Genomic DNA, 12,957 nt, shown 5'->3' on the forward strand with positions numbered 1-12,957 from the left:
TGTTCATCTCTTCTTCGACAGATGTTTGCAGATGTGGTCCACAGACTGCATACATTTTACCTCTTAAAAAACAAACAACACCTATGTTCTACTTATTATTCTACTAATAAGAAAACCAATTAATAAAAAATCCCTTTAAATATCTCTTTAATTAACAAAAATCCCTTTAAAAATCTCTTTCTTTTATTTCCTTGTATATCCCCAACCTTTATTGGCCGATCTTTCTCTCTTTAATTTAGCCTATCAATCTATCATCCTTCTTCACTCAACCAAACCAACCCCTTCAAGCAACATTGATTCTACACAATTATTGTGAACAAACATAACTTATTCCCACACATCATTACTCATACGGCATAGGGAATGTTCTGAATGTTGATTTTAACTCATGAAACACTTATATATATTAAAAGCTCGTCCGGCCTAACCTTAGCTGGCTCGTATGACAATTCTAGCCACGTTAGCTTAGCCAAATCTCAAGCTGATAAAATCCTATAGGAACCATATTTATACAAAGTCGAAACAATGTTTTGGTCGTCCCAAATATATGAACTTCAGTTATCACTAAAAAGTGACATGGAAAACCAATGACATAAGATCTTGATAAAAGTATTAAACCTTAGGGGTAAAAGATGGATCTTGTATAGAGAATCGAGTTGTGATGTTAGTACCCAGATGGAACACATAACTTTTATCTACTTGTTGTGAGTTTGCTAAAACTTATCTTCCAAAATATCATAATGACCATAGCCATGAAACAACACTTTAATCGAACTAATTTCATCTTGTTCATACTCTTCGCCATATGTTGCAATCTTTGACAAATTGTTGGAACCCCTCTCAAATGTGTACACGGATATAGTAGTCCTATAAACACAACCATAACCATAACCATGATCATTGTAATATTCGACGGTGGCCTAGGTTAAATGAACATAATCAAAACTCTTATTTTCAAAAGATTTTCATGTGAATACCTTAATGGTTTGTAATATTATAATAAGAGATATGGTGTTATGAACTCACTTGAGAACATGGGAAGCCATCAACAGCTCAGGTTCTCCACCCCATACAAATGGTTTTTCAATCCTTTTGACATATGCATCAAAGTCTCCTTCAATAAACCTTATGTAACAACATAAAACCTCATCTGGCTCATTTTACATAGTTAAACTTTGTCAAAACAGCAGGAGTGAGAATCTAAATGATGAAACTTACCATTCGATCTCTTTTTGTCTCCTCACGAGCTCATCAACGACCTGCATGGTCATGGCCAATAAAATAGATAAATGGCGCTCGAATATAACATCAACAAAACAAGCAACAAAATGAAATTCAGTACTTGGACTCGTAATTCATCAGCAAGTTCCTTTTGACGATTTTCATCAGGAGCATCTTCTCCTTTTCGTAAACAAACCATATGCGCTATTGCTCGAAATAAGCATCTTCCATCTGCTGGAACACCTATATATCCTTTCGACTTTGGTTACATCTCCTCAATTATTTCAATAAAAGTAAGAACCCGCTAATAGTAAACAATATGCCAATAGAGTAATTTAACTAAACAAAGGAAACGTTAATTACTTCCAAATTTTAAGGGAAAAAATAAAACATGTTTCTCTTAATTAATATATTTCATGATTTACGAACTGTCACGTGCCACCGTTTTTGTCGGTCATATGACGATGTGCCATCATAAAAATCTTTATACAAAAAGCAAAAAATATTCCTACTTTTACATTAACTGTACTTGTTTGTAACAAAAAGCAAAAAAAAAAAAAAAAAAAAAAAAAAAAAAAAACATATCTAAGACTAGTGGGTATGGGGAGGCTCATCCTCATGAGGATAGGCCGCCACGTCAGCTCCACGTAGGAGAGACTTGAAGTGGATGGACCTAAGGGGGTGGAGGATGGGGCCCCACAACAATTAAAAAATATAAAACTTTATTTGATTTTAGAGAGAGATAGAGAGAGAGGAGAGACAAAGATGAAAGAGAGAGAAAGAAAGCAGCCCGTCACCATCGTCTTCTGGGAGCCGGTTATCACACGACGGGGTGAGGGGGACGGTGTGGGGGACCGGCGCCGGGCCTAAGCCGGCCACCATACCGTTTGGTCTAATTTGACATTAACTGTACTTGTTTGTAACGGAAGTATATACGGTCCCAAAGTAGGGCTTGTCCCAAGTTCATTAGACTACAAGGTATGGTGATGGTCCTCCAAGGGAGGATGATCCGCCACGTAGGCGACACGTCATAGTCCTCCCAAGGATGGATCATCCTCCAAAACTAGGGGGCATGGGAGGATGGTCCTAGTCATCATCCTCCACCACTTTTATATTTTTTTATTTTTTTTAATCTTCAACTTTTTTTAAACATTTAACAAATAAAGTAACAAAATATTTTCATTAATATTAAAAAACATTACAAAAACTTAAAAAAAAATTAAACTTAAAAAAAATAAATTAAAAAAAAAACAAAAACTTAAAAGCCTAAAGTTAAAAAAAAAACTTAAAAATATCCTAACATATTAAAATAAGCTACTAGTCTTCGTCTTCCATGTGGTGGGTGGGTTCGTTTTGAGCGTTGTTCCAAATGTACTCCACCAAGTCCGCTTGTAGGTTCGTTTTGAGCGTTGTTCCAAATGTACTTCATCGGCCGCCATGAACACCTGAGCCGCGTTCATAATCATGTTGTGCATAATAGCATCCTCTTCCGAAGATGATGAATACCACTCGGACGAAGACGATGAAGACATAGAAGAAATTGAAGAAATGGAAGAAACGGGTGAAGCCATGATAATTTTTTAGCGAGAGATGGGATGGTAGCGGGTAAAAAATGGTACAAAATATGATGATTTTTTATAAAAAGGGAATAGTGGTTTATAAAATGTGAGAGAGATGGGGTGGTAGTGGGTGAAAAGTTGTGAAAAAAGAGGTTAAAGATGTGAGTATTTATAAAAATGGAAGTGAAATGGGGTGGTTTTTAAAATATAGCCGTTTGAAAAGTTTTTATTTTTTTTATTTTTAACGGTCAAAAAGTGTGGGGCCCACCTTAATCGCTTCGTCGCAAACGGCTAGAAGCCGACGGAGAGGACGGGGACGGATGGGGGCGGCACGGTGTTTGGACCGTCGCCGACCCGCGACGGACCGGGGCCGCACCCCATACCGTGTAGCCTTATATTCTTTTCATTACCGTTACATATTTATCTTTTGCAATCTTCTTTTGATTTTTGTCATTCAATATTTATTCAATTAATTACACGGGAAATACGGATTTGTTTGACCAAAAGCGAACAGAAAACTTTGACTGTGATTTTAGTCGAAACATAAATCATTTTATGGCCAAAATAAACATTTGCAATTTTATAGAATCTACATTAAATAATGAAATGACTGGTTGTGTCATGTGAGACACTTATATAAATGAATCCAAATTTTTTTTCTTGGTTGATCACTTTTTTTTAATGGCAAACATTACTTCTATTTTAATTACACCAATAATATTAAACTATTATATTTTTTTTTCCTGAGACTCCTCTCTAAAAGCATATGCCTCTACGGCTCTACCAAATAGGCTTGCTCCCGTTGACCTTTAATCAGGGTGTTAGTGGTTAAATACTTGAGAGTGGAAAACTAAAAAATCAACCAATGAGAGTGTATCATGTCAAAGTGGTAAACTATGCTCAAAAGTGTTGGTAATGGTTTAAACACTTGATGAAGTGGTAAACTATTTAAAAAGAAAAAAAGGGAAAAATGTGTGATTGGTTGAGATTGGAATAGACCTCACCCCACACTACCCCCTCTACCTCACGCTACCCTCTCTCTCATGATTCCTGCATCGGCATGTCTTCACCGCCTGATCAAAGAAACCGAGCGGCAAAGGGCTCGACTGCGGTGTTGCTGCGCGGCAAAGTCCTTTACCGACACCCTTTGCCGCACCACTCCTAACACCCTCACTTATTCATTTTGCTCTTTCTTAGCCGATTTACTAATATCAAACTTTTTAAAAGTAAATAAAACAAAATATATTAAATTGTTAGTATCAAATCTCTACTAAAAATAAATAATAAAAATTCCAAAACTGATTCTCAAAACATCCTTTTATAATTCATCTATCTTCATTCTTCTATATTATCCTTTTATAATATTTCCTCTATCTTCATTATTCTATATTAACTATAAATATTAATATGTGTAGTACTAATGCTTCGTTTAAAATAAATAAAAATTATTACGATACCTGTGACTCTGTAATTAGCGGAGTCCTCCAAAACGCTCCCATCAACGCGTTCATCATTGATATCAACGGATTTCAAAACCGCATCCGTAAAATCGACGGGCGGTGGCGCAAGATAAGCACATATGCCAAACAGAAGCCAAGCAGTATGAGGCCGATGAAGCCATCGAGCCGGACGCATATCCCAAGCAACGTTCCATGAGCCTTCACCCACAGGGCTCGAACAATAATCATGTCCGTCCCGAAGGATCATATCACAAAATCCGTTAGCTGGACCCAATAGTTTGATCGGAAAGCCGCAATCGGAACCATGAAGGCGATGAGCTACGGAGCTGTAATGGCAGGTAAATAATGACGGGCAGAGGAACCAGGGCTTTGGACGGTCACAGAGTACGTCGCCGAACATTACCGGAGTGAAAATGGCGGCAAGAGAGAGAGAGGTATTTATAGTGAGAGAAAATGAATGGGTGTGGGTGTTATTATGGTGCGTTACGGTTGTATGGTCCGTTTGATTGGAGAAATCGACGGTTGTCAGCATGGGCTGTGGAGATTGTTTGTCACATGTTGTCACGGGGGTTCACGTGTTCATGAATTTAGGTGTATTAGTTTAGGATAGGAATGGGCACATTTTAATTGCAACCATTGTGTTTAAATGCTTAAGATATGTTTATATAATTTTGACAAAAATACTTTTTCAACAGATTTTTTTTTTAAATTAATCGGGTCAAATATAATATTTTTTTTGTTTCGTACCACTCTTTGACCTGATAAAACATTATGAATTAAAACGAATCATGTTAAATATAACACGTTTCCATTAGATGGTATAATTTTTAAACTACTTTACATTTTAACGCCGTCACAATGTGCCGTGCCGTTCTTTAACTTAATAAAACTATATATTCTTATGCATTTTTTTATGTACGTGTCAGTATAGATTCAGGTTGGTTAAGGTCAAATATAATACGTTTTTGTAGTTGTTCTACATTTTTACGTAAACTTTGTTCGGAAACAGATCGGGTCAAAGATAATACGTGTTTTCATTAGACGGTATAAATTTGAGTTACTTTACATTTAATCGACGCAGCAACGCACAGCGGCAGTGGCGGAACTAGAAGAAAAATTCAGGGGTATCCTATTTTTTACCGTACATTCATAAAATAATCTGCAAAATACGCTAATAAATAAAGTTAAACAAATACCCAGGTCGTCCTTAAGAATTCGGACGCCCTCGAGGGCCCTGTGCAAGCAGACAACATTGGCCCCTAAATATAGACTTATTTAAAAAATAGTAATAAGACGATTTTTATGAGCCTTGATTATGAAAAAACTAAATAATGTATTTTTTACTTCTTTTTTTTGTTAGGTTTTAAATTTAACTAATGGTGTGTTACTCGCGGCCTGCATCGGTTTAACTTTATAAATAAGATGCTTCTTTTCAAATAACGTTTGTTTAACTTATTATTTGCTTCGTTTCTCCGCAACACGCGGTGTCAACAAATCATATTATTATATAGTTAATAACTAATAATATGACAAAACATTTTAATCTAACTTTTAATATAATTACTTATAAAAAAACTAATAAAATTACATTCTCTCTTACATCAAAAAGAAATTAAGTAATAAGAGTCAAACTAATAAAGAGTTTGTTGTTCAATGAAAAGAATACCCAAATTAACAAACAAAAAAAAACTGAATAATATAGTTAATAAAATACTTATTGCTCTTTTTTTAGCCGTACAAACATAAAAAACTATTAAATTAATATTAAATTTAATACTTAGTGGACCTGACTTTCAACTATTGGGTACATCATACTTTTTAATTTGAAGGGCACAAGACCCAACAATTTATTATTTAAATACTTTTCTGTCATCTTCTTCATTAGTAAAACTCATAATAACCAGCACCAGAACTCGAGCAAACATGGTGTCCATCCCTTTCTTAAGAATTCTACTATTGATTCTTCATTTCTATTTCTTTCAGGGGTATCCTAATATATGTTGAGGGGTATCCCATATATGAAATGGAGAAAAAAAGAAAGAAAAATGTACTTCGCCAAAAAGTTGAGGGGTATCCCGGGCTACCTCTCGACAAAGCATAGATCCGCCCCTGCACAGCGGTAATTTCAAGTGGGCCAACTTTTTTTTTGTCTTTTAGTATGTTTTTTAACATTTACCCTTCAAAATTTAGTATTGACACTTACAACCCTTAACTTTCTAAAAACTTTGTAATCATTTTTCGCATGCTTATTTTTATGCTTTTATCGGTATAAATTCAAGTCTATTACGTTTCTTTGAAATGGGTAGGCTCAGATATAATATTTTTTTTTTGTTTTTTTCCGTACATTTTCAGTTGTTGTACGTTTTGGCATAAATTTTATTTTACAACTAGCGGAGTCAAATATAATACGTTTTCCTTAGACTGTATAAATTTGAGTTACTTTACGTTTCGATGCCACCGCAACGCGCGATACCATTTTTAACTTAAAAAACATAATTTTGTACTTTTTACGTACGTGTCGGTATAAGTTTAAGTTGGTGTCTGACGTAAATTTCTTTCGTAAATAAGCCGGGTCAAATATAATACGTTTCGTGCTTATTTTTATGTACATCTTCAATTTATCTACGTTTTGACGTAACATTTGTTCGAAAACGATTCAGATCTTTACAGTACAAATACGAGTTACTTTACATTTGGATCCGTTGCAACGCGCGGGAAAATTTATTAGTTTAAAACAACACTCACCTTGTATATGAAACAATATGTAGCAAAATTTATTACTAGTGGAAATGTGGAATATGTAGTATATTTAAATCCTTAAATTTTCATTTTGTGATTAAGATTTAAAATGAGGGATCACGCTTTTACAATTGGATATGTTACAAAACTGGTCGGCTTATTGGTTTACTAGTTAAAGTAGACAAAAAATGACTATGTTTATATAAAATATATGTTTATATTTTACAGAAAAAAAAAAAAGAAAAGAAAAAAACATTTCTAGATCTTTTTGGAACAATACTGAAATATGTTACCAATGTCTAATTTGATCAACTCCATAAGTTTTTGTATATTAATTTTGGTCATATATAAGAAACGTTCGTAACGTAGACACGTAGACCAATATAGGCCAATAGTAGTAAAGTTTTCGGTTTGCGTGGAAGCCAAAAACAAGGTTTGTTCGATATTGACAAAGGTTGTAGTTGGCAAGTTGATCACCTTTCTTTCCATTTTCAAAAAAGTTTTTGTTTTTTCGTTCTATCATTACTAAAATTCCTTAGACCATGCATTTAGACCATGTGTAGTGAGCATGATTCTGACGTTTTTTCCCCTTAATCACGCCCGAAAACGCCAAATCCCCGCCCCCTCTGGGCGTGATCTAGCATTTTTTTTTTTTGGCAAAAAAACCTCCCTGACGTGTTTTGAATCACGCTTTGAAGGAGAAAACTTGGCCAATAACATTTAATCTTCCCTTTTTAGTCCAATAACTTTTTTTTGTTGGTTTTTTTTATTTTTATTTAATTTTTTACACCCTTTAACATAATGCCCACATCCCCACTACACTTATTTTAGTAAAACGCCCAATAATTCCCCTTGCTGACTGTACCGCCACATGGCGGAAACGCCAAAGGGTGGGAGCATTATTCACCCTTACTACCACTACGTATGGTCTTATGTTTATTTGAATTCTTGCCACTTAGGTTATAGCCTAGTGGTCAAGAGAAATTATCTCTTGTGAGCAGACCAAAGTTCAATTCTTAAGAGATGTAAATATTTAAGGGAAAAATTAGTCGTTCAAAACAAAAATTATTTGAATTCTTAATATCACCAATCATACACACATACATGTTTCAGATCTCCGATATATAAAAACAATACGATTCGGTTTTGATAAAACCGATAACTCGTTATATCGGTTTGTCAAATTCAGTATAGGATCAAGCAAACAACTCGAGTTTTTGGAACATCTCTTGAAAGATGTTGCCAGTTTTTTGTTTTGGTGAATAATTATAAAAATCGTAACTCATTTAATTTGCTAGGTTTGTCACAACAAACGATATCACCAAACGGTCCAAACCTATTGTTTATGTATCTTTGAATGTGTGTTAAACTATGAATACGTATTGATGAATATAACATTACGCAAAAAGTGACGTTTTTGGACGGATAAAGAGTTGATTGGTTGTTTGCTGTTTCAATGAATAGTTATAAGTTTATAACAATCAATAAAGTTGGCATCGGTCTCAATTGTTTAGTTATATTTGTTATAAAAAATAAAAACCGTTACAGCCAACTACAAAATGCATGTATATCTTTATTGGAAATAGGGGTGTTAATCGAATCGAATAACAAATTTTCGAATTATTCGAATCGAATTTTTTAATTTTTTTACCTGAATTCGTATTCAATTCGATTGGAGTAGTATTGTAAACCCGAATTCGAATCAAATTCAAACCGAATTTGAATAATTTTGATTTAATTCAAATTCACCCTAAACATAAAATATTTTTATCCAATAAAACATATGCCGGTTACTGGTAGCGATTTAAGTTAGGTAAAAACTTAGAAATAAGTAGTATGGGTTATTTGTCAGTAGGTTTGGTAATGTTATGAATATTAAACTTATCATTATGGATGTGGTTCATACTTTGGTCAAGTTTAGAAGTTATATGTGTGTATATATATGTTTGTGTGTGTATATTCATATATTAAAAAATATATACAAATTGAATTCGAATTTCGAATCAAATTGAATTGAAAACCATGACTTGTATACGATTCAAATTCATTTACCAGACTCGAAGACGAATCAACTCGAATTCGAACCTTATTGATCGAATTCGAATCGATTCGAATTTCGAATTTTTTGAATCCGAATCAAATTCTGAACACTCTTAGTTGAAAAAAATACTTATTATTTGCATGTCATCCTTAACAATGTCCATGTCACACGGTAACAAATTGTTAATTTTGGGCGGGTTGATATGATGAAATACTTTGATCTCATCTTAAAGTCTATTATTAGCATGTTTTATTGAGCCCACAAAACCAGCAAATGCCAGTGGCCCATCTTAATAAGGCTTAAAAGAATTACAGAACACACAATGACACACAACCGAATCTTTCACTATAATTTTCATGAGTTTTTTCCCAAAAGGGTGTGGTGAAAAACTTATTTATCAAAATGGGTACTTTAAGAAATATTTATCAAAATGGATGTTTTTTAAATAGTTACTTTTTCTCTTTCCTAATTTTATTGAGTAAAAATAATTTCTTCTTAAAATATGTTATATAAGAAGAATTAATTAAAAGTTTCTAATATAATTAAAAAAAATATTTTGCTTGTTTCATGAAATGTTATAAACGGATTTTTTAATTGTTATATACAGTTTTCTTATAATTTTTTCTTTATTTTTTAATGTGTTTTAGTACTCATACTACCTTTTTTTTAATAAAGTGCTTATATGAAAAAAAAACAATAAAAACAATTTATATTGATATACGGTAGCTAGTTTTAAAATAATTTAAAGATATTTATTCTTTTGCATAGCTAACTTTGAAATAATTTACCGTGCAAATACATATAGACGATGTAGAATTTTATAACTAAAATGTAATTTTTTATACATTTATATTTTAAATAAGGGATTTAATATGCAAAAAAGATGGTTTCAGAAAGTAGATTAGTTTTCTTATTATATATTTTAAATTTAGATTATCCAAAAACGTACTTTAATATTAAAGAATAAAGAAAATGAAAAACAAAATTTGTTATAAAGAACGAGTGTTAACTATTAAGAGAGTATATATGTGAGAATATAAAAGTTTCATTTAGTTAAACATTATAATTTTTTTAAAGAAAACATATATATAAGAATTTAAAAATAATCCGTTTATAAAATTTCATGATGAGAAGCAATTTTTTTTAAATATATTAGAAACTTTTAATTAATTCTTTTTATATAACATATTTTAAAAGAAAATTATTTTTATCCAATAAAATTAGGAGAGAGAAAAGGTAACTATTTAAAAACACTCATTTTAGTAAATATTTTCCAAAGTACCTATTTTGGTAAATAAGTTTTTTCACAACACCCTTTTGGGAAAAAAAAACTCTAATTTTCATAATCATGCACTTCTAGAAAGAGAAAGAGAGAAAGCAAATACGATTCTTAAGAGAGAAATGCTTGTTTAGTCAAGGTTGCAAAGATCTGTAGGTAAAACAAATTTATACATTGTATCTCAAGGATCTGATACACCTCTTTAATTTTATTATCAAACTCTATAGTAACGGATCTAGAATAAATTCAGAGGTATTCTAAAATTCGTTTTTTCTGTATATTCATAAAACGGAGCGATTTATTTTTACCGTACATTCAGTAACGGATCCAAGATTTTAGTTGTATGAAGTCATTGTTTTTAGATCTTTCAATTTCATACAATACAAGCAAATTTAATAATTTCCGGCTCGGTTTGGGTCGGGTTCTAACGTAAGTTGTTGTATCTTCTGATATGTACTGACAATTCATCACGAACTTTAATTTAGCATATTTGTTAAAGTGTTTGAGGCTTTTAAATACTAAATAATATTGACAATAGAGCATTTTCATACGGCGAAAAATGTTATATGATTATTTATATAGTTTAGGGTAAATTACAGTTTTCGTCCTTTATGTATGTAGCGGGTTGCAATGGATGACCTTTAACTTCAATAATTACAGTCACAATCCTTTATTTGGAAAACTCATTACATATTTCGTCCTTTAGCACTAACCAGGTTAAAAATTTAAGTTAAGTCTGTTCAGTTAAGGGTATTCTGGTCATTTCACACTTTTATTTAAAATGTCTTTAAATTAAAACAACCAGCACCACCGCCAGTTACAACCACCACCATTGCTCCGCCGCCGACCACCACCATCTGCTGCTAACCACCATCACGTGCTGCCAACCATCACCACCACTCCCTCCTGCCATACATATCTGTTAATTACATTAAATAAGCGAGAGAAAGAGGAACATAAACAACAGAGAGAGTCATAGATATGAAATTCATTGAACCTATTATCTTCAATAAACAAAAAAAGACATATATGAAATTTGTTGAGCACTTAATCTCCAAGTCTTCAATTAATTGAACCTACCATCGGTCACTGTCTCCCTCTCTCTGTTAGGACACCATTTTGTCTAAAATAATACTAAAAATTAAATCTTAGAACTAGATAATAAAATTAAAGGGTCAAATGCATACCTTTCTGTTGTCCTCGATAGCTTCTTGTCTTCATCTGGCTATTTTTTCTTGTCATTTGGCCATCTCCATAACAACAGAAGATGAAATCTAATAATAGTATCAATAGAGCTTATCCACTAAACTTGAAGCTCACCTGAGAATACCAACAGAATGTGGTGTTTGAATGTGTGTTTTAAAAGTAATCATAGGACATTCAATACTCAGATCAGGTAACCATTTGTGATAAAACGGTTTGTAGAAGATATTGTTTAGAGCATCTGAAACAGATGGAGAATTGGAAAAACGACCAACGGCGATGGCAGGCTTCAGGTGACTGGTGGCAGCCGACAAGCACGCTCAAATCACCACCACCGGAAAAACGACAGTGGTGGTGGTGGTAATGGAGGTTGGTTGAAGATAGAGGGAGAAAGAGGGAGAGATATTCTAGGGCTGGAATGGGGAATTGGGGAAGTTAATGTAAACTAGAAATAAGATTCCGCGCGCGTTGCGGCGCGGGTACATCGCAAACATCGAATTGATTAGTCCAAACGTTATGTGATACATTAACTATATGAAAACGCACGTTTCGTTGTATCTGATTGAACTCAATGTAACCTATATAAGCATAGCGATTGGATCAAACATAAGGTAAATCAAATTTATACCGTACAATCATAACATATTATATGTGACCTCGAGTCATACATAGAAAACGTAACGGGTATAACGGAAAAGCTGACACGTATAATCAAAAGAGGTTAATTAGAGCTTTTAAAAAAAGGGAAAAAAATAAACTACAATTTGACTCCACTCAAATCAAAACATTAAACGGGAAACTTGCGAAAGATGAAAAGTATGGGGGTACAAAGTTGAAAACAAAAAAGTGTTGTCAAATTGTAAAAGATGTAAAGTTTTGGGTTATTAATATTAACTATATGAAAACACATGCTTCGTTGTATCTGATTGAACTCAATGTAACCTATATAAGCATAGCGATTGGATCAAACATAAAGTAAATCAAATTTATACCCTACAATCATAACATATTATATGTGACCTCGAGTCATACATAGAAAACGTAACGTGTATAACGGAAAAGCTGACACGTATAATCAAAAGAGGTTAATTAGAGCCTTTAAAAAAGGGAAAAAAATAAACCACAATTTGACCCCACTCAAATCGAAACGTAAAACGGGAAACTTGCGAAAGATTAAAAGTATGAGGGTACAAAGTTGAAAACAAAAAAGTGTTGTGGTTAAATTGTAAAAGATGAAAAGTTTTGGATTATTAGTAAAAAAGTTAAGGGACTAAAATGCAAAAGATAGAAACTTGTAGGTTAAAAATGCAAAATGCATTTTTTTTTTGAAAATCCCCCGATGCACATGTTACCACAACATAAAGCAAAAACATGTTGGTAATTTATAGGTTGGAAATATGTATTTTTTTGGTTTTATTATAATTAATAAACACTTTAAATAAAAACGTGAAATGA

General features: G+C 32.9%; 1 protein-coding gene across 1 annotated transcript; it reads right to left on the reverse strand.

Annotated features, from left to right (window-relative positions):
* Positions 1-460: 460 nt before the first annotated feature.
* On the reverse strand, positions 461-4,858 carry LOC110936407. Its single transcript, XM_022178789.2, has 5 exons — positions 4,238-4,858; positions 1,343-1,464; positions 1,219-1,259; positions 1,027-1,125; positions 461-867 (listed from the first exon to the last, which is right to left on the reverse strand). The coding sequence occupies exons 1-5, from the start codon at positions 4,770-4,772 to the stop codon at positions 714-716; spliced, it is 951 nt and encodes a 316-aa protein (XP_022034481.1). The 5' UTR covers positions 4,773-4,858; the 3' UTR covers positions 461-713.
* Between the last annotated feature and the right edge of the window lie 8,099 nt (positions 4,859-12,957).

Source organism: Helianthus annuus, chromosome 4 (genome assembly GCF_002127325.2).
Source record: "Helianthus annuus cultivar XRQ/B chromosome 4, HanXRQr2.0-SUNRISE, whole genome shotgun sequence".
NCBI lineage: Eukaryota > Viridiplantae > Streptophyta > Magnoliopsida > Asterales > Asteraceae > Helianthus > Helianthus annuus.

What these genes read in the sequence shown, in the direction of transcription:
- LOC110936407 (XM_022178789.2), bottom strand. Translation starts at nt 4,772, where the DNA reads ATGCTGACAACCGTCGATTTCTCCAATCAAACGGACCATACAACCGTA. An exon ending in CGCTAATTACAGAGTCACAG is followed by an intron (nt 1,465 to 4,237) that starts GTATCGTAATAA and finishes AAGGATATATAG; the next exon opens with GTGTTCCAGCAGATGGAAGA. An exon ending in ATGGCTTCCCATGTTCTCAA is followed by an intron (nt 868 to 1,026) that starts GTGAGTTCATAA and finishes TTGTGTTTATAG; the next exon opens with GACTACTATATCCGTGTACA.